The following is a 19,118-nucleotide window of genomic DNA, read 5'->3' as shown; positions in this document are numbered from 1 at the left end:
GCGCTGCAGAGTAATGGACAGAGAATGTAAGACCATAAGTGATGCTGTTGAGGTAGTGGAAAGATACGAGGAGCTCCTAGGCGATTCACACATTAATAGTAGGCGTAGAGATGTTGTCAGACAAGCTGTTGATTACACTAGTGATTTTGGCAGACAAAATACTAACTTTGGTAGAGATAGGCCCATGAGAAATGAAGATGAAATGCAGAAAACACTAAAAGCAATACAATTTAGGCTAGACAGAATCGAAAGGTCTCAGAAAAGAACACCACAGAATGGGGTAAGAACCTGCTTTATTTGTCAGTCGCCAGACCATCTGTATAGAAATTGTCCACAGAAGCACAGAAGAGAAGAGAGGCCACAGGTGCAAAGCAAGTCGGAAAACGGAAATCCGTCTTCTCTGTAGGTCGAGAGGGGGCGCTTGTTGATAAAATTAGACCTATTAATTCACTTGAGACAAAAATGTTAAATGACTCAGCTCATGAAATTAAAGAATCATCTGATAAGAATAATAAAACTGAACCAACAGATTATAGTAGAATAGGTCAAGTTGGAAATACTGGAACAAAGTTTGACAATGGTCTTTATGTTATGGGGAAAATTCATGACAAATCAGTATCATTCTTAATAGATAGTGGTAGTACAGCTTCTTTAATATCAAAGAATACTTTTGATCAAATTAGTAATAAATGTTTAACTGATAAGAATCTTAAAATACAAAGTGTGAATGGGTCAAATATTCATGTGTTTGGGCGTGAAAATTTTGAAATTACACTAGGTCAAGTTGAAATACAACATCCAGTTATTGTTTGTGACGTTGACGTTGACGGTATACTTGGACAAGACTTTATTCTTAAACATGTAAGGTCCTGGGATATGGACACTTTAAAGCTTAAAATGCGTAGTGGAGAATGTTTACAATGTTTCAATCAGGGTGAGGCAGTTAGGGTATGCAGAGTAACAGTTAGGGAGAAAATTGAGCTACCCCCACAGTCTTATAAATTTGTTAAAGTATTCATACCAGAGGCTGATCAACTGGCAAATTCTGGCTACATTGAAAATAAAATAAATTCTGATTCAAATGAAGTAACAGTTGATATCATTGAAGGCATTGTGGATCTTAATAGTGAAGAGGTTGGAATAAGTGTTGTAAATGCAAGAGATATTCCAATAGTTTTACAGCCAGGAAAAGAAATAGGGGTGTGTAAATCATCTAATGAAGAAATTGACTGTGAAATGCATTATTGTGCTCATGTTCAAGAAAAGTCTGATACCTCTGATAAAGATTCACCTTTAGCTGGTCATTTACAAGAATTACTACATAGAAGTTCTGAACATTTAAATCCTGATCAAAGTTGAAACCTTGCTATGCTGTTGGAGAAGTATAAAAATATATTTGTTTCCTCGACAGATGAGTTAGGCTGTACAGACCGCGTAACACACAAAATAAACACAGGCAATGCTCAACCTATCAGGCAACCCGTAAGACGACAACCATTCGCGAAACGACAGAGTGAGAAGGACGAGGTCGAAAGAATGATTGCTAAAGGGGTAATAGAGCCATCAAATAGTCCTTGGTCATCGCCGATAGTATTGGTTACGAAGAAAGACGGGTCAACTCGGTTTTGTGTGGACTATAGAAAATTAAACGAGGTAACTGTAAAAGATGCCTATCCAATACCAAGGGTAGATGACTGTTTGGATGCTCTTGCAGGTGCTAAGTGGTTTAGTACAATGGACCTCTGCTCTGGGTTTTGGCAGGTTGCCATGGATCCAGAAGATAAATTGAAAACAGCTTTCTCTACAGTAAACGGTTTATACCACTTTAAAGTAATGCCGTTCGGACTAGTTAATGCACCTTCGACATTTCAGCGACTTATGGAAGATGTCCTCCGAGGTTTACAATGGGTCGAGTCCCTATTGTACATGGACGATATTATTACACCTGGTCGATCCGTCGATGAAAGTCTAACTAGGCTTGAAAATGTCTTTAAGCGGCTTCAAGATTCAAACCTGAAATTAAAATCTTCTAAGTGCTACCTCTTCCAAAAGTCGACATCCTTTCTAGGTCATACTATTTCCGAAGACGGCGTTCGCACCGATGATTCAAAGATTGAAGCAGTCAAAAATTGGCCCGTACCTACCAAAAGTAAACAAGTCAGAAGCTTTCTAGGACTTGCTTCTTACTATAGGAAATTTGTCAAGGGTTTCGCAAATATAGCAAGGCCATTGCATAAATTGTGCGAAAAGAAAGCGCAATTCATTTGGAGCCCAGAGTGTCAATCAGCCTTCGAAAACCTGAAAGAGTCTCTTACATCTGCTCCAATTTTGGCTTATCCGTTACCTGAGTGTAAGTTTATTTTGGATACCGACTGTAGCGATATGGCAGCTGGAGCTGTGCTTTCTCAAGAACAAGACGGCAAGGAACGAGTGATAGCTTATATGAGTAAAGCATTGAACAAACATGAACAATCCTATTGTGTCACGAGAAAGGAGTTGTTGGCAGTTGTCGTGGCTTTAAAGAATTTTCATTCATATCTTTATGGGCAAGAAGTTCTTCTGAGAACAGATAACTCAGCGGTTAGTTGGTTGAGAAGTTTAAAAACACCAACCGGACAAGTTGCTAGATGGTTGCAAGAAGTAAGCACATATAACCTTGAAGTAATTCATAGAGCTGGAAAAAGCCATAATAACGCAGATGCTCTTTCGAGACGACCATGCAGTGTCTGCTCACGACAGCAACAAATAGAAAATGACAACATTAAAGCCGAACATGACACTGAAATCAAAGATGATGATAAAGTTAAAGATACCGAGGTAAAAATAGATATGACATATGACGACGAACAGAACAATGAAACTGAAACAATCAAAGAAATAAGAGCTATTACACGAAGTAACACAAGAGATGAAGAGACACAAGAACTGACACATAACGACATCCTATTAGATGACTGGAACAATACAGATATTCAACAAAATCAACTTGGAGATCCAGTAATTGGTCCCTTATTGTCAGCAAAATTAGCTAATTTGGAGAGACCAAATTGGCCAATGGTATCTCAAGAAAATGCTCATTTAAAAACACTTTGGAGGCAGTGGGATCGCCTAGAAGTCAAAGCTGGCGTATTATATCGTCAGTTTCATGATGGCCTAAATGATATTAAACTACAGTTGATTGTACCAAAGAAAAAGCAAAATGACGTTTTGTACTATCACCATGACATACCGACTTCGGGACATCTCGGATACGACAAGACCTTAGAACGAATTCAGACATCATTTTATTGGCCAGGAATGACTGACAGTGTTAAAGCTTATTGTAAACATTGTGACATTTGTACGGCAAAGAATTTAAATAGGTCCAGAAATAAAGCTCCTCTTGGAAAATATATTGTGGGTGAACCTATGGAGCGTGTCGCAATGGATATTTTAGGGCCACTTCCTCTTTCCAAGAAAGGCAATAAATATGTCTTAGTAATAAGTGATCTCTTTACAAAGTGGACTGAATCAGTAGCTTTACCTAATCAAGAGGCTAAAACAGTGGCAGAAGCATTCGTTAACAACTTTGTATGTAAATTTGGTGTTCCGCTACAGTTGTTTACCGACCAAGGTAGTAATTTCGAATCGCGTTTACTAGCTGAAATTTGCGCTATTCTCGGTATTGAGAAAACTCACACGACAAGTATGAGACCGCAGGCCAACGGATTCGTTGAGCGATTCATAAAGACTCTCACCTCTATGCTTTCCGCTTATTGCCAAAATAATCAATCTGATTGGGATTCTTTTCTTCCGCTTGTAATGCTTGCATACCGTAGTACTCCTCAAAGTACAACTAATGTTTCGCCTAATAAAATGGTTTTTGGCAAAGAAGTAATTTTACCAATGAATGCTGTTGTCGGTCATCCGAAAGCTGAAAGAAATTACGAATCATACGAAGAATATACTGATCTACTAAGAGATAAAATAGAACAAGCTCATGAAGTCGCGCGACTAAATATTGGAAAAGCAGCGGTTTACCAAAAGAAACATTACGATTCGAATTCAAAGCTAAAGAAATACAATAAAGGTCAACTAGTTTGGTTACACAATCCAACAAAGAAAAAGGGTATATGTTCGAAGCTTGTTCATAAATGGAAGGGTCCATTCCTTGTGACAAAAGTATTAGACGATCTAATTTGTATTGTCAAAACATCTGCCAAACAGAAACCGAAAGCTTATCATATAGATAGGTTATGGCCGTATTCGGGTACAAATATACCAGCTTGGATCAAACGCGAGTCTAAAAACATAACAGCTAATATATAAACTGAATATCAAAACAACAATTATATATAAAATATATAACAACAAACATTAGTAAAACTAACAAAGACAATAACAACAACATAAATATATAATATAAATAACAATAAATAGCTTTAACAATAACTTTAACAGCTCATCATTCACAATACAAAGCCAAATCTTCAAATCGGGTTTGTGTGTCCAGGCAAAATAATATATTTACTCATAGAATAAATCAATCAATCTTTAATTACAGAAAATGGAGAAGTGCTGGCTTTGCCCAAAAACCTTTACAAGTAAATCTGATTTGAACGCACATCTTGTATCAAGAGATCATAGACGGCAAAGTGTTATTTGTCCATGGTGTGGTGATGGGAAGACTTTCACAAGAGTGTCTGATCTTTCAGTGCATTGTTCCAACAGGCATTTTGTTGAATGTAATTCTCTGCCGAAGTCATTTCTAACAGCAAGAACTTGCTTTTATTTCGCAATACATCCGCAGGATTATGCCAAGATACATCAGCCCGAAAAATGGAATTCCTCAAATGCCTATGAGGCAAGACGATTAATTTTAAGAATGTTGGAGAGTCAGTCAGATAGTCAGGTAAAAAGAGACAATTGGAGAAGAGGCTGGAGAGTAGCTTTAAAGCAAGATACTGAAGATAAAGAAAACCGAAGTCCAAAGAAAAATGTGCAATCAGTGTATAAAGAAACTGACAAATGTAATAAAGGAAAGAAAGAAACAAAAGAACAAAAATCAAATCAAGAAAAATTGAAAGAAACAAATGTTGAACAAGAACAAAATGTTCCACTTGATCTGTCGAATAAATCAGAATTGAATCAAAAGAATAAAGAGAAAAGAAAAGCTGAAGCGCTATGTGAGAAAGAGGTGGTAAAAGTTAGAAAGGTTTCGCACGAAAGTAGTGATGAGAAGAAAAAGTGTTCGAAAAATAGTGATAAGGGGAAAGATGGCCATGTTTGTTTAAATGATGTTAAATGTAATAAAGAAAAGAAGTGTTTAAATGTCAATGAGAAGAAGAAATGTGATGATAAAAGTGTAAACGAAAGTAATGCAGAAAAGAAGTGTTTAAGTGTCAATGAGAAGAAGAAATGTGATGATAATAGTGTAAATGAAAGTGATAAAGAAAAGAAGTGTTTAAGTGTCAATGAGAAGAAGAAATGTGATGATAATAGTGTAAAAGAAAGTGATAAAGAAAAGAAGTGTTTAAAAGAAAGTGATGAGAAGAAATATGATGATGATGATTTTAAAGTTGAAGATGATGTTAATAGTGTCAGTGATATGAGTAATGAAGGTGAAGATAATGAAAATAAGAGGTGTTCAAGTGTTAGTGGAGAAGGAAAATGTGACAATGGTATATTGAATGAAGTAATGGGTAATAGAATGAAAGTGTGTAAAATAAGAGATGAAAATGATGATGGAAATGAGATAAATGAAGAGAAGATAGAAGAAAAAGTTGAGATGAATAATGAAGTTAAAAAGGATGTTAAGATGAATGAAGTTGAAAAAGAAATTGATGACAAAATAAAGATGTTAGGTGAAGAAAAGGAAAAAGATGAAGAAATATATCGCGCTACGAAATTAATTCTAGATGAAATGAGTAGAGAAGATCAGAAGTTGACAGAGTTAGATGAAATAGTAAGAAAGCCAAAGAGAGAGATGGTATGGAAAAGGTCAAAAGATGGAGTGTTGCGAAGGGTGTTTAAAAAGGAAATAGGTAGAACTGAATCTAATTTTGAAGAAAATAATACGGAGGTAGATCTAGAAAGTAAAGAGAATGACAGTGAATCAGATGGAAATGACTTTTGTAAGAAAGCATCAGAGTTGTTGAAAGTAGGAGTGATGCCACTGGTGCCACCGGGCAGAAGAGATTGGAAAGGGGATAATGAATTTCATATACATCTAAATGGCTGCGATTTTACTTGGCCTCCACAACAATGGCAACAAATGACCCCTGACCGTCGACTTATGGCCTGGGAACACACCGCTTTCCAACTCGAATATTTGCAGAATGGAGTCCTTAGTCCAACAATGTCTAGAAGCTTTCTGTTAGACAAATATAACTTTCTTGCGCTGCCTGGATCCGGTAAAGTTAAACGTGAAGAAAATGAAAAAGGGGCTGCCAGGGCGAGATTTTATTTGTATCAAATGCTGAGCGAAATAGCAAACGGCAAGAATCCCTCTGAAGCAGAGAAATCACAAATCATTACTTTAGAGGTAGTAAAAAATACAGGAGAGCTGCAGAGGCAATTAGCTTTACTGGAAATTCCACTAAGACTTGTAGTTTAATTAATAAAATATATGTGTTATTGTGACAAGTATTAAGTGAAAATGACAGGTGTAAATACGTTTGTTTTTAAGTTATGATTTGACTGTTTTGAACTTAGTGAATTTAGCTTGAGAAAATTTATTCAGTTTGAAGTTTATTATATTTAAAAAATAACTGAATAATGTTGATATTTTAAATGGATTGTCGTCAGAGCTATTAATATGAGTAAATAAGTCGAGGCGCTTTTAGAGTTCATTGTGAAAATTGAACATTATTTAATAATATTGAAGAAATAGACTTCATTTAGTTGACTATTGTAGACTGTTCCTGTTTAAAGTGTTTCTGTTGAATTTGTGAAATATTTATCATATTGACTTATAATTACTTTGAAAAGTGACCTTGACCTACTGGTGATGAGGAAAGATGTATAAATTAAACACTTTATTTAAAGTTAAAAGATTATATAGTTTATTATATAAAGAGTTCTATGTTTACCACATGTTGTGATAATTGTTGTTATTTAATTCTAGTTAATTGGAACAAATGTTTCTTTATATTGTTTAAGGATTTTTCAAAGAAAATGCTTCTCTTATAAAATTCTAAATTAATTAAATCATTAACTGAACATTATCCAGGAGGATAAGTTGATACAAAGGTGGGGGAAGTGTTATATATCATATATCAAGTCGTCCACTTATATGAAACTGAAGTGTTTGAACAATTATCACCGTTAAATCATCAAATATGAATAAGATTGTACTATAAAATCAAAAATAACTCTAACAATTTCGTCTTACCCAAACTATTGATTCGCGGAAACTAGTGACAATAATTACGTTGACGGCAATATCTGAATCCAGCTAGAAGTACGAGCTGGTTTAACTCATTCAAGTTATACTGTCGAAGAAGTTATACGTTATTTATAACCTCTAAACAACAGTTTCTCACACATAATTGGAATTCCTTGACGAAACATGTTTTGTTTACTTTTATGAAGAAGTCTCCAGCGGAAATGAGTTCCGTTCAAAAACCAAACGATAAATTATAAACGGAAAGTTTTTAACTACAGAAAAGTACCAATAAACAACATTTATCTGCTGTATTTATAACAATGTCCCTTATATTTCTATTCATTGTGAAACTTTTGTAAACTCTAAACAACGGATTACAGCGGATCTATTTTATTTAAGCGGCGTACACAGACAGTGAGTTATTTGGAGACTGAATACTTGTGATTGGCTAGCGGAATCCGCTATGCGTTTTCATTGGTCGACGCCTTATTCAAATGTTTTGGACTGGTACTTTTTACCCGCTGTTATCAAGGCGCCAAAGTATATAAATACAGGCGCGAACATTCAATGTCAGCTTCCCAACCGCTGAGCGGAAAACCTTTCGTTATGTTGTAAACAAGTAGAATCCGCTGAAATAATTATATTGCTTTGGTAAAACATTATATTGAGTTATATTCCGCTGATGAAATGAATCTTTGATTGTTACAAATATAAATCCGCTGATATTTTATTACTTTGTAATTCCGCTGGAGCGAATTCCGTTGAACTTGAATTCCGTTGAACTTAAATCCGCTGAAATGAATTGAGTTGTACCGTTGAACTGAAATGAACTGAGTTTTACAGATTCTTGGACACACAAAACCCACCTTGTATCATATACAGATAAAGTCTTACGAACATACATTAACGATTAATTGAAGCATATACATAAAGTTTGTTCCATCGCATTTAATTATATTTGTTTATCAAAAACAAACACCAGTTTAAGTTTAAAACCATGTTCTTCCGTACATATCTTATTCCGTCTATATATCGTATACTAAAGTTTAGCGATTTCCTGCTTCTTGACCCGGCCCTTTCCTGACAATATGGATGGTCTACGTCTGGCTCATTAAAACTGATTTTGACTGAATATAGTGTTGTTTCATTGTGTCTTACAGCATAAAATACCTAAACGTTACAGCTTATGACAATTTCTGTACTGTAAGTCCCATCTGTTGTTTTCTTTCTTGTTTCAAAGTGTTAAGTACGTCGAACTAAGAGGAGCAAAGTATACTTAATTTTGTTATACAATACATATAAATTAAAACGCACATGTCCTGCCATTATCACCCGTGCACATTTAATTTTAGCTGTATCTGTAAAAGCTGTCGTAATGATAAGAAATATATACACCGTACCAAAGATTCGAACACATTGCTTGTGGTCTGCAGACATGACACTGGCAGGCAGGTTTTTACTGCAATGTGTAAGGAATGGTTTTATTTCGTTTGCTTGAACTCTTCGCTGTTTGGTAACTAGCCTTGCTAATGAAGATTTTCATCTAAATTTAATGGATGTGATTAGTTCTGACCAGAAGCCATGCGATAAAAACATACCATTTACAATATACGAGGGTATTACTTTTTTACAGCAAATGTACTTAAATCTTATTAATATATCCTAGATATTTGCCACCTTTACTGCAAAATGGAAAGGATAATTTTCAAAATGTATTCAGTTGAATATTTGTCCGTTTCTAGATATCTTGATATTCAGCCGTGAATGCGCGATTACAAATAGTACTTTATCTTGCTTTCTTATGCTTTCTTATTCCATATGCGTTAAGCAACAGGGGGCATAAATATACATACAGATGTGTTTATTTAAGATAAGTATCAACATAGACGCATAACTTTGTTTTTGCACTGATTCTTTCTAAATTCATTAGTGAAATTATGACTTTATCATCCAAAGAACATATTAACTGTAGCTTTCAAAGAACATATTGACTGTAGCTTTCAAAGATGGCTGTAGCTTTCCAAGAATATAATGACTGTAGCTTTCAAAGAACACAATGTCTGTAGCTTTCAAAGAACATAATGTCTGTAGCTTTCAAAGAACACAATGACTGTGGCTTTCAAAGAACATAATGACTGTAGCTTTCAAAGAACATATTGACTGTAGCTTTCAAAGAACATAATGACTGTAGCTTTCAAAGAACATAATGACTGTAGCTTTCAAAGAACATAATGCCTCTTCTCGCAAGTGTAAGGAAATAATTAACAAAGAAATGTCATAAACTGATGTAACTGACTTTTTAAAGCTTGACCCTGTGGATGAACATCAGACACATTATGGGCAACACTTATTTCCCATATGTTCAGGAAAGTTACTTTATCCAGAATGTCAGTAAATTCCTCAGTTAGAATCTTCTTATAAACAAGTGAAATGTATGGATCAAACCATTTTGAATCTGAAATACATGGAGATGGACCCTTGAAAAATACTTTAGCTTCCGGTTTTGAATTGAAAAGGCGTTTTAACGAGGCAACTAAATATTTTAGACGTTCCCGGTAATTTTCGGCGGGATATGAACTAAAATGTGTGTGGTAGTTTAACAGCACAACTAAAGAAATACCTGGTATATTACTATAAGTTACTGAGTCAAGTATTTGCGGAAAAGATTGAATATTATTTATAGGTATTTCACCACCTCCAAAAATCACAGGCATAGCTTGTTTTCTGTAAATAAGTGTTATTCCGTGGTTTGTAAACGTGTTGCGACCATGGTACGATTTAAAGTTAGGTCCAAAAGTTAATGCTATCTTGAGTGTCTCATTTAATCCTAATATGTCCTTGATAAAGAAGTTCATGTACTGCCTTACTGTTGAATCTCCAAGAAAAATCAACGTTCTGTTTCGAAGGCATGTTCTGTAGTTTTCAATAGTGTGTGTGAAATTGGTTTTGCAGTTCGTCGGAATCCAATGGCTTTTCAAAAATAATCCAATCGGAGATTTCTCTGTCCAAGACTCTAATGGCGTTCTTTCATTACAAGTTACAGATGAGTTGGTATTCGACTTAAACGTTACGTCTACTGACATTGGTATCCTGAATATACCGTGTCCCGGAGATCGGATTTTATCTTTAACACTACGAGCATGGCTTTTAAATGAACCAAGTGAGAATGATTGAAGGTCTTTACACTGGAATTGGCCTCCAACAGGCAGTCCACAGTACCATGACATCCCTCCGTTCAAAGTCGTAAAATTACACACCCGAGAGCTTCCATATATGAAGCTGTTAGTATTACACGGCGCCAAAACTTTCGAATTGTTATACGAATAAATGGCCCTCAATCCATAGGGTTGTCTGAGAGTAAAAACAATGTCACCGTACTTATTTAGAGCTTTATAGCGAAGACACGTATTCTCGGCTGCTGATACTAGCCTCAGATGAATATTTGTTCTTCCTGTCCAGAAAACTCGAATAAAACCCGTGTATGAACCGTTCCGATGATCGATAACATTTCCCAGAACCATACCGTCACCATACATCTCTCTTGCCCGCACAAAAATAATATCTCCACCATTTAATTTCGGGATGTTTCTTTCATTGTATGTTCTAATACGAACGATAATAACTCTGTCTTTTGGTGAAAATAATGACCTTGCCCTTGTAAACTTTGTGCTCGTCATACTATGTTTGTTAGCTGGTACGACGCCATTACAAAAGTCTGGGAGATTGACGACTGGAGGGAGAGCATTATTTATTACAAAATCGGTATATCTACTTTCTTTTTCTGTCATGTTATTCATGATATATGTAAAAATAAAGCCCGCATTCAGGACTAATACAAGTCTTAGAGTTGCCTTTTTACTCCGCACAGGTTTGAGTAAATTAGTTCTTGCAGATGATACCTGAAGTTTCGAAATTCCCATTGTACACCGATCAATAATGTTTCAGCAATCTGTAATGAAAATAATAATAATTCATTGTAACGCCGAAATCCCATCGACAGCAATGGCGGGACATTTACTATAGGGATTTGAAATTCCCGGTAAAAGCGTCGACTTGAGGGTAATTCAGATCGTTTAGAAACACCCTATACTTTTGGGTGCATGCCAATACAAAATACACATTGACCTGGCAATGCAGAGAACTTTTTTGCCCACTTGTCCTTGTTCTGTCCAGTGGATAGGCTAGGGTTGACTTCACAGAGACTGCGTGAGAAAAGATATGAAACACAAGCTCACTTCATTTAAAATCTGCTGAAATATCGATAGGGATATATAAATACATACAATTTTTATTAAACAAATGTATTTGAATATAAAATTGTTTTATCACTACATCTCCGTTTTGGTTTTATGGCTTTTGACAGTACCCTCATAATTATGTTATTTGCCCTTCTTAGATAATCCTCAAAACATTTTTTTTAACAAATATTTTTTTTAAAACAAAACAGTTGATATTATATTTGCTTTCTTGCCTAAATACAAATGTTCCTCGTATACTTTTACGCACTTAAAGCACTTTGACGCAGAATGATAATCTAAATAAACTGATATATTAAAAAAACACAAAAAAAAACAAAAAACAAACAAACAAAAAAAAAAAAAAAAAACCACCAGCGGTGAAAATGATTTTACAATGCAGCCATATCTGTCTTTTTCTGTTTGTTGGATAAAATCACTATTTTGGTCTAATCTAGGAGAGCTGTGTACTAACAATACATTATTCTAAATGCAAAGAAAGAAAAATTTACCTCACATATTTAATATTTTTTATACAAAAGAATGTCAAAACAGTTACGGTAGCTTAATTTAAACGTTTTTATTTTTGCGAAAGAAGTTCATGCACTTTCGTGTCCAACCTCCTCTAGTGTCAAATGCGAAATTATTATCGTGACCCCAGTAAGCCTTGAATTCACGACCCCTAAATTAAGAGATAGAACCGTCACATCTCCCGTTAACAACAGTCACATGATCTTTCCCCTTAGTGATTTAGTCAATGATATTTTCTGGACAATAAGCTAAGGATAAATCATAGTTTTATAAAGATGGCCCTTGATCTCTCACTTGACCCATCGAACTCATCCGAGAAATTACCTAGTCAAGCATCCTTACCAAGTTTCATTACAGTTGAGTGACCACACAAGTGTTAACAAAGTTTTTTCCATATTTTAGAAGTGTGACCTAGTTTTTGACCCAAGGTGACCCATATTCGAATTTGGCCTAGAAATGATCAAAACAAAATTTCAGATACCAATTTCCATGATATTTGGATCAAAACAGTAGCCACTATAGTGTTAACAAGATTTTTCTATTTATAGCTCTTGTGACCTAGTTTTTCATCCGAGATGGCCCATGTTCGAACTCATCCGAGTATTTCCTAGACAAGCATCATGATCAAACCTTATGACAAAAAATGTGACCACAAGAGTGTTTCTATATTATACGGTGTTACCTATTTTTGACCACAGGTGACCAAAATTCTAACTTTACATAGAAATCATCAAAGCAAAAATTTCAGACCAATTTCCAGGATATTTGGATCAAAACAGTAGCTACTAGAGTGTTAACAAGATTTTTCTATCTTCAAACTAATCCGAGCAATTACCTAGACAAGCGTCCTGACCAAATTTGATGATGACTGAGTCAAAAATGTGACCACTATAGTGTTAACGAACAATTGTGGATGGGCGACAGACGACGGACATTCAACGATCTTAAAAGCTCACCTTGAGCAAGGTAGAAAAAGGCAACAGAGATACTCCAAAAGTAGACTTTACTGGTCGACGAACTTTGAAAGTGCCTTCTGTATTGGGTTGTATAATTTTTTCAGTATAAAAATCATTTTTTTAAAACAAAAACTATGCAAATCGGGGTTTTTATATATTTCCTGCAGACACTTTGTCCAAATGGCACGTGGGTTTTCCATATTTTGTTGTTGAGTGAACATATGAATAATATCTATATATTTTTCATCTTTCTTACTTACATGTTGTGTACGGTGGCACAGTGGTAATATGCTCAACTATTTAAAAAAAAAAATCCACTGCTCTTTTACCTCCTTAAAAGTCAGTTTAAAATCAGTTTAAGATTGTTGGCAGTCCTTCAAAACGGAGAACGGGATGGCCAACCAAACATTTTTGAGTAAGTGCTAGAGCAACATTGCCGACCAAACACGTCTGTGTCCGTCCATTAGGATCAAAAAGGAAAAGTGTTTTTTACTACGATCACTCCGTCGCTACGATCATTCCGTAACTACGATCACTCCGAATTGTCGCTAGCGATGGTACGACAAAGCGCCAAAGGGCGCGTTGTCGGATTTTCGTTTTGTCATCCTGTCGCTAACGATGCACGACAAACGGTGCGTTGTCGTGCTGAGTGTTGTCGCGATGTCACATTGACACTTTTGTCAAATCGAAGAATTGGCTTTTTGTATATATATATATATATATATATATATATATATATATATATATATATATATATATATATATATATATAAGCCAAGCGACAGCACTTGTCGTCTTATCGTCACTAGCGATGCACGCCAAAACGGCGCGTTTTCGTGTGCGGTGCTTTGTTCTGTTGTCGCCCTGTCGCTTGGATTATAAGCAATCCTCCCATTTGAGCCGAGTGAAAATTTGACATTGTGACAACATGCCGCACGACAAAGCGCCGTTTGGCGTTCTTTGTTAGCGACAGGCTGAAATGACGAAAGTAGTACAACGCGCCGTTTAGCGCTTAGTCGTGCTGTCGCTAGCGACAACACAACGCACAAAAGCGTTCCAAATCACCCACTATATAAAGAGTAAACTTCCTCAATAATATATTAGTGGTAAACACTAGATTATATCATTGAACGTCCAGAAAGTATTTCTTAATTAGTGATACCCCAAAATATAGGTATGAAATTTAACATAGAAAATACCTTTTTTTACAGTTTGTCTTATCCGAGCACTATATTTTATTTGTAGATATTAAATCCGCAATAAAAATTTCCAGCTGTTTAATGTTAAATTATCACCAGTCAGTCAACAACCAGGCTTGTGATTTTTTTTTACTAATATCGACTATTGTACCAACTGTCACCATAACGCAGATGGTGAAGATGTTATGCAGCTTTAACAGTAAGAATAACTCACGGTGGCCTATGGGAAATTAACATTACAAAAAAGTGAGGGGTAATAAAAAGTTATAGTTACCAGGTCTGCATAGTATTTACAGACACGGGTGGCGATATGAAGACCGATTGTGTAGCGATCGAGGTTTTTAAAAGGCCTACCTGGTCTGTTAAAACTATGCTGACATATTCCGAGTGCGGTAACTATCTTACCTTCATACCCTTTTGTTTTTCGATCCAAACATCAGTTTATATTTCATTATTTATTAATATCACTTAAACGAAACATCGAATTGAATATGACTGTAAATTTGAAAGTTACCTCGACATTATACAGGAAGCAAAATTCAGAATATCTTTAACTAAATTCCGTACATATTCATTCATATGATTTGGCAATAGAACGCGAGCGCTACATAAATATTCCTGGGACGGAATTGTTATTCTAATATGATCGAAAATGAATATTGTTGTTTACTTATATGTCCAAAATGTAGACTTTTTAAAACATTATTATTATACCTGGCCTAACTTACAAAAATTCAGAAACTTGTTAAATGGAAACTAACCAGAAAACTGTTCAGAATCTATGTAAAATTATGTATCATATGCTAATCTACCTAGAAACTAACAAACATTCTTCAATGTTTAAACTCTTCAGAAAACCTTTGTATTATTATTATTGTATTATTATATAAACACTAGAAATGTGTCATCATGCCACGGATGCCCCCGCATGCAGCCAAAATTTCAGATGTTATAATATTTAGTTCCAAATTTGTTTGCACAAATTATTTTTTTCATTTGCAGTTCAAAGCCCTTAAAACTTTTCAATGTTAACACAAACCATTTTCATACAATGTTCAAAGCACTGAAATTATTCAGTCTTAACCTTTTGAAAATAGCATATTTCCTATTTGTAGCAAAAATAATGGCTACATACATTTCCACAAAAGTATGAGTGCTGAAACTGAAAGTTCAAAATTTTTCCAACATTCAAGAAAGATAAGTTTGTCCAAAATCATTGAACCACGACTTAATTCAAACTTTAACTGCTTATTCCTAAGATGTATCTATATTATTTTCTAAGTGAAAGGGACATAACTCTGACAAAAAAATCATCGAACCATGACCAAATTCCAACTTGACCTGCCCATTCCTTTGACATATCCATATGTCAAATTTGAGTTGAATATGTAACACTGTTGGGTAGATAATGAACAGAAACTGTAAATTTCATATTATTTTCAAAGTAAAAGGGGCATTACTCTGCCAAAAATCATTGAACCATGACCAAATTCGAACTTGGCCTGGGCATTTCAAAAACATATCCATATGTCTAATTTGAGTTGAATATGTTGTACTGTTGGGGAGATAATAAACAGAAACTGAAAATTTCATATTATTTTCAAAGTGAAAGGGGCATAACTCTGCCAAAAATCATTGAACCACAACCAAATTTGAATTTGACCTGCGCATTCCTTTGATGTATACATATGTCAAGTTTGAGTTGAATGTGTTGTACCTTTGGGGAGATAATGAATCGAAACTGAAAATTTCATATTATTTTCAAAGTGAAAGGGGCATAACTCTGCCAAAAATCATCGAACCATGACCAAATTCAAACTTGACCTGTATTTTCTCAAGACATATCCATGTGTCAAATTTGAGTTGAATGTGTTCTACCTTTGGGGAGATAATGAACGGAAACTGAAAATTTCATATTATTTTCAAAGTAAAAGGGGCATTACTCTTGCAAAAATCATCGAACCATGACCAAATTTGAACTTGACCTGTATTTTCTCATGACATATCCATATGTCAAGTTTGAGTTGAATGTGTTGTACCGTTCGGGAGATAATGAACGGAAACTGAAAATTTCATATTATTTTCAAAGTAAAAGGGGCATAACTCTGCCAAAAATCATCGAACCATGACCAAATTGGAACTTGACCTGTATTTTCTCATGACATATCCATATGTCAAATATGAGTTGAATGTGTGCAACCGTTACTAAGATAATGAACGGAAACTGATGATGACGGAATGACAGAATGACGGAAGGACGGAATGACGGAAGGACGGAAGGACGGAACAGGGTAACACTATATGCCCCGGCCATTACATGGCGGGGGCAAAATAAGTAAAACCCATACATTTCAATTATATTTCATGTATTGTTTGCTATATACATAGGGCGTCCGTGGCCGAGTTGATAAGGTCGTTGATTTCAAACCACTTGCCTCACCGCTGTGGGTTCAAATTCCGACCGGGATTTTGGATTCTGTCATTTGAGGAAGCTATCCGCTAGCTTACGGAGCGTCGGTGGTTCTACTCAGGTGCCCGTTCGTGCCTGAAATAATGCACGGAAGGGCACCTGGGGTCTTTCTCCACCAGTTAAGCTGGAACGACGCGATATGACCTATACTGTGTCGATGTGACGTACAACCCAAAACAAACAAATGCTATAAACATGTTATATGTTTTATGCAAGAAATATATTGAATTAAACTTTATTATCAAAGACAATCAGTGGTATTATATATACCCATCGGCTAACATTATCGAAAGTCTTAAGTAACAAACACAATTATTTCAAGCGGAATGCGTCTTGCTTAATCTCTTAATCCTTCGCCAGCTACGTTTTCCTTGCTTTGAACTATATATACAGTCAAACGTGTATTAAGCGACCGGGCAAGGGAAACACCAAAAACGGTCGCTTAATGAAACGGTCTCTTAAGACAGTCAGCATGATATATAAGTCAAAATTTATAAATGACATCTTTTTTATTCGTTGGGATTGTTTTTCAACTTTATTTCTATATAAATGTTGAATAATAAGTACGCTCCGATAATCTAAACGGATGCAAATGTAAAAATAACGTTCTGATATTTATTGACAAAACAGTTTTGATCCATTACGTACATGTTTGATATTTTTTCCAGAATTTTTTAACTTCTCCTTTGTTTTTCCTTGTCTCCAACACGAAAACCCTATTAGTGAGGATGTTTTCGTTTGTGCATTTTTTCATTAGAAATAAACAAACTACATCTATTTGTTACGATTAATTTAATGGCTGATCAAGTTCAAGGTCAATTCAATCCAGTCTAAATGTCAACAAGCGAAGCGTATACACAATCTCAGTATGGGCGGAGCGTTGCATTGTTTATCCGATATTATTGGATAATACACGTCACGCGTATACTTAACTTCATTTGCATACGCTAAAACGGTATGGGAAATAGAGTTTTTCACACGTTTATTGTTGTGTTTTGATTGCTGACACTTGTGACATAACGAGGTGGCGTTCTCTAAAAACACAATTACTTGACAGATAAAAATGGTCGTTTAATGAAAAGATTAATGTCAATTAGGTGACTAATTAGCGGTCGCTGGTCGCGTTGAGCAAAAGTCGCTGAATACATTAAAGATATAGAGAGAAAATGATCGGGGGGAATTTAAAGTGGTCGTTTAAGACAAAAGTCGCTTAATACACGTGGTCGCATGGGCAAGTTAGACTGTATATAGTCTGTTCAAAATCAGAATACACTAAATTAGCGATAACATACAGCATGGTCTGTAAACAGATCCAAAATAAAAGGAGTGAATGGCTCATATGGCTGCTAATTTATTATACCATTACCCACATTTCCGGGAAGTGTTTACTATTTAGATCATTCGTCAGAGAGGAACTGGCTAAAATACCGAATGTACACATAATACTGAAAGTAGAGAACGGCTGTGATTTAGACACAATTATATTATTAGTCTCTGAGGGAACGCTGGTTACCACCTAAAAATTGTCTGATTAAATTTTGCTTTTACATTTTATCATTTAGTTAAGTAAAATATTAAAAAAATAGTTTGGCAAACGTCTAAAGTGTACCGAAAAGCAAGAATACCTCAGTATTACATGCGCGCACGACGAAGAATAAAAAAATCGCCGTCAATTTGTTTTCCAGGCCGCCTTTCTCACGAATGATCTTGATTTCCAAAGACATTCCCGTAAATGTGTGTAACGAGGGTAAAATTATCTTGTCTTGGCAGACGATGCAATAATTTGTTGCGTTCAATTTGATTTAAACAAGATATGTTTGTAAAACATGTATGCCCCCTATCGGCAGCCAATTAGTCATGTGATCAGGTTATTATGCATGACTTCTGACCCAGTAAACAAACAATTAATAAGGGTTATCAAATATCTACTGGTCATCACTAGTTACAAGGTAATAATTATTGTGACCCCATAGGTTGTGTGCAGCAATTTAAGTTATTACAAATCTTACCAAATAATATATGCATAAATTTTATGAATCATGTAGGCCTCATTAATGACAGCCAAGTTGTTATATTACATAAGACCTTCAAATGTGTATACCTAAAGCATTTAAAGTTTAATATAAAAATATCAGCCAAGGCAACTTGAGTTGTCGAGTGATTGATCAAAAACCGTCATAAAGTACAAGGTCAATATGACATTGACCCTTTGACCCCAAAATCAATAGGGGTCATCTACTGGTCATGACCAATCATCATACAAAGTTTGAAGTTCCTAGGCCTAAGTGTTCTTTAGTTATTGATCAGAAACTGTTTTTACTTACAAAGTCAATGTGACCTTGACCTTTGACCCCTTGATCC

The 19,118-nt window shown here is 35.3% G+C and overlaps 1 protein-coding gene across 1 annotated transcript; it reads right to left on the bottom strand.

Moving 5' to 3' along the window:
- Nucleotides 1–9,346: 9,346 nt before the first annotated feature.
- On the bottom strand, nucleotides 9,347–11,009 carry LOC132722357 (NXPE family member 3-like). Its single transcript, XM_060706854.1, has one exon. It carries the CDS (start codon nucleotides 10,900–10,902, stop codon nucleotides 9,628–9,630), a length of 1,275 nt encoding a protein of 424 aa, XP_060562837.1. The 5' UTR covers nucleotides 10,903–11,009; the 3' UTR covers nucleotides 9,347–9,627.
- Nucleotides 11,010–19,118: the final 8,109 nt, after the last annotated feature.

This window comes from Ruditapes philippinarum, unplaced genomic scaffold (genome assembly GCF_026571515.1).
Source record: "Ruditapes philippinarum isolate M1 unplaced genomic scaffold, ASM2657151v2 ctg2596_1_1_1_1, whole genome shotgun sequence".
Taxonomy (NCBI): domain Eukaryota; kingdom Metazoa; phylum Mollusca; class Bivalvia; order Venerida; family Veneridae; genus Ruditapes; species Ruditapes philippinarum.
The sequence above is the reverse complement of the archived record's forward strand: the minus strand, read 5'-3'. Positions and strand labels throughout refer to the sequence as shown.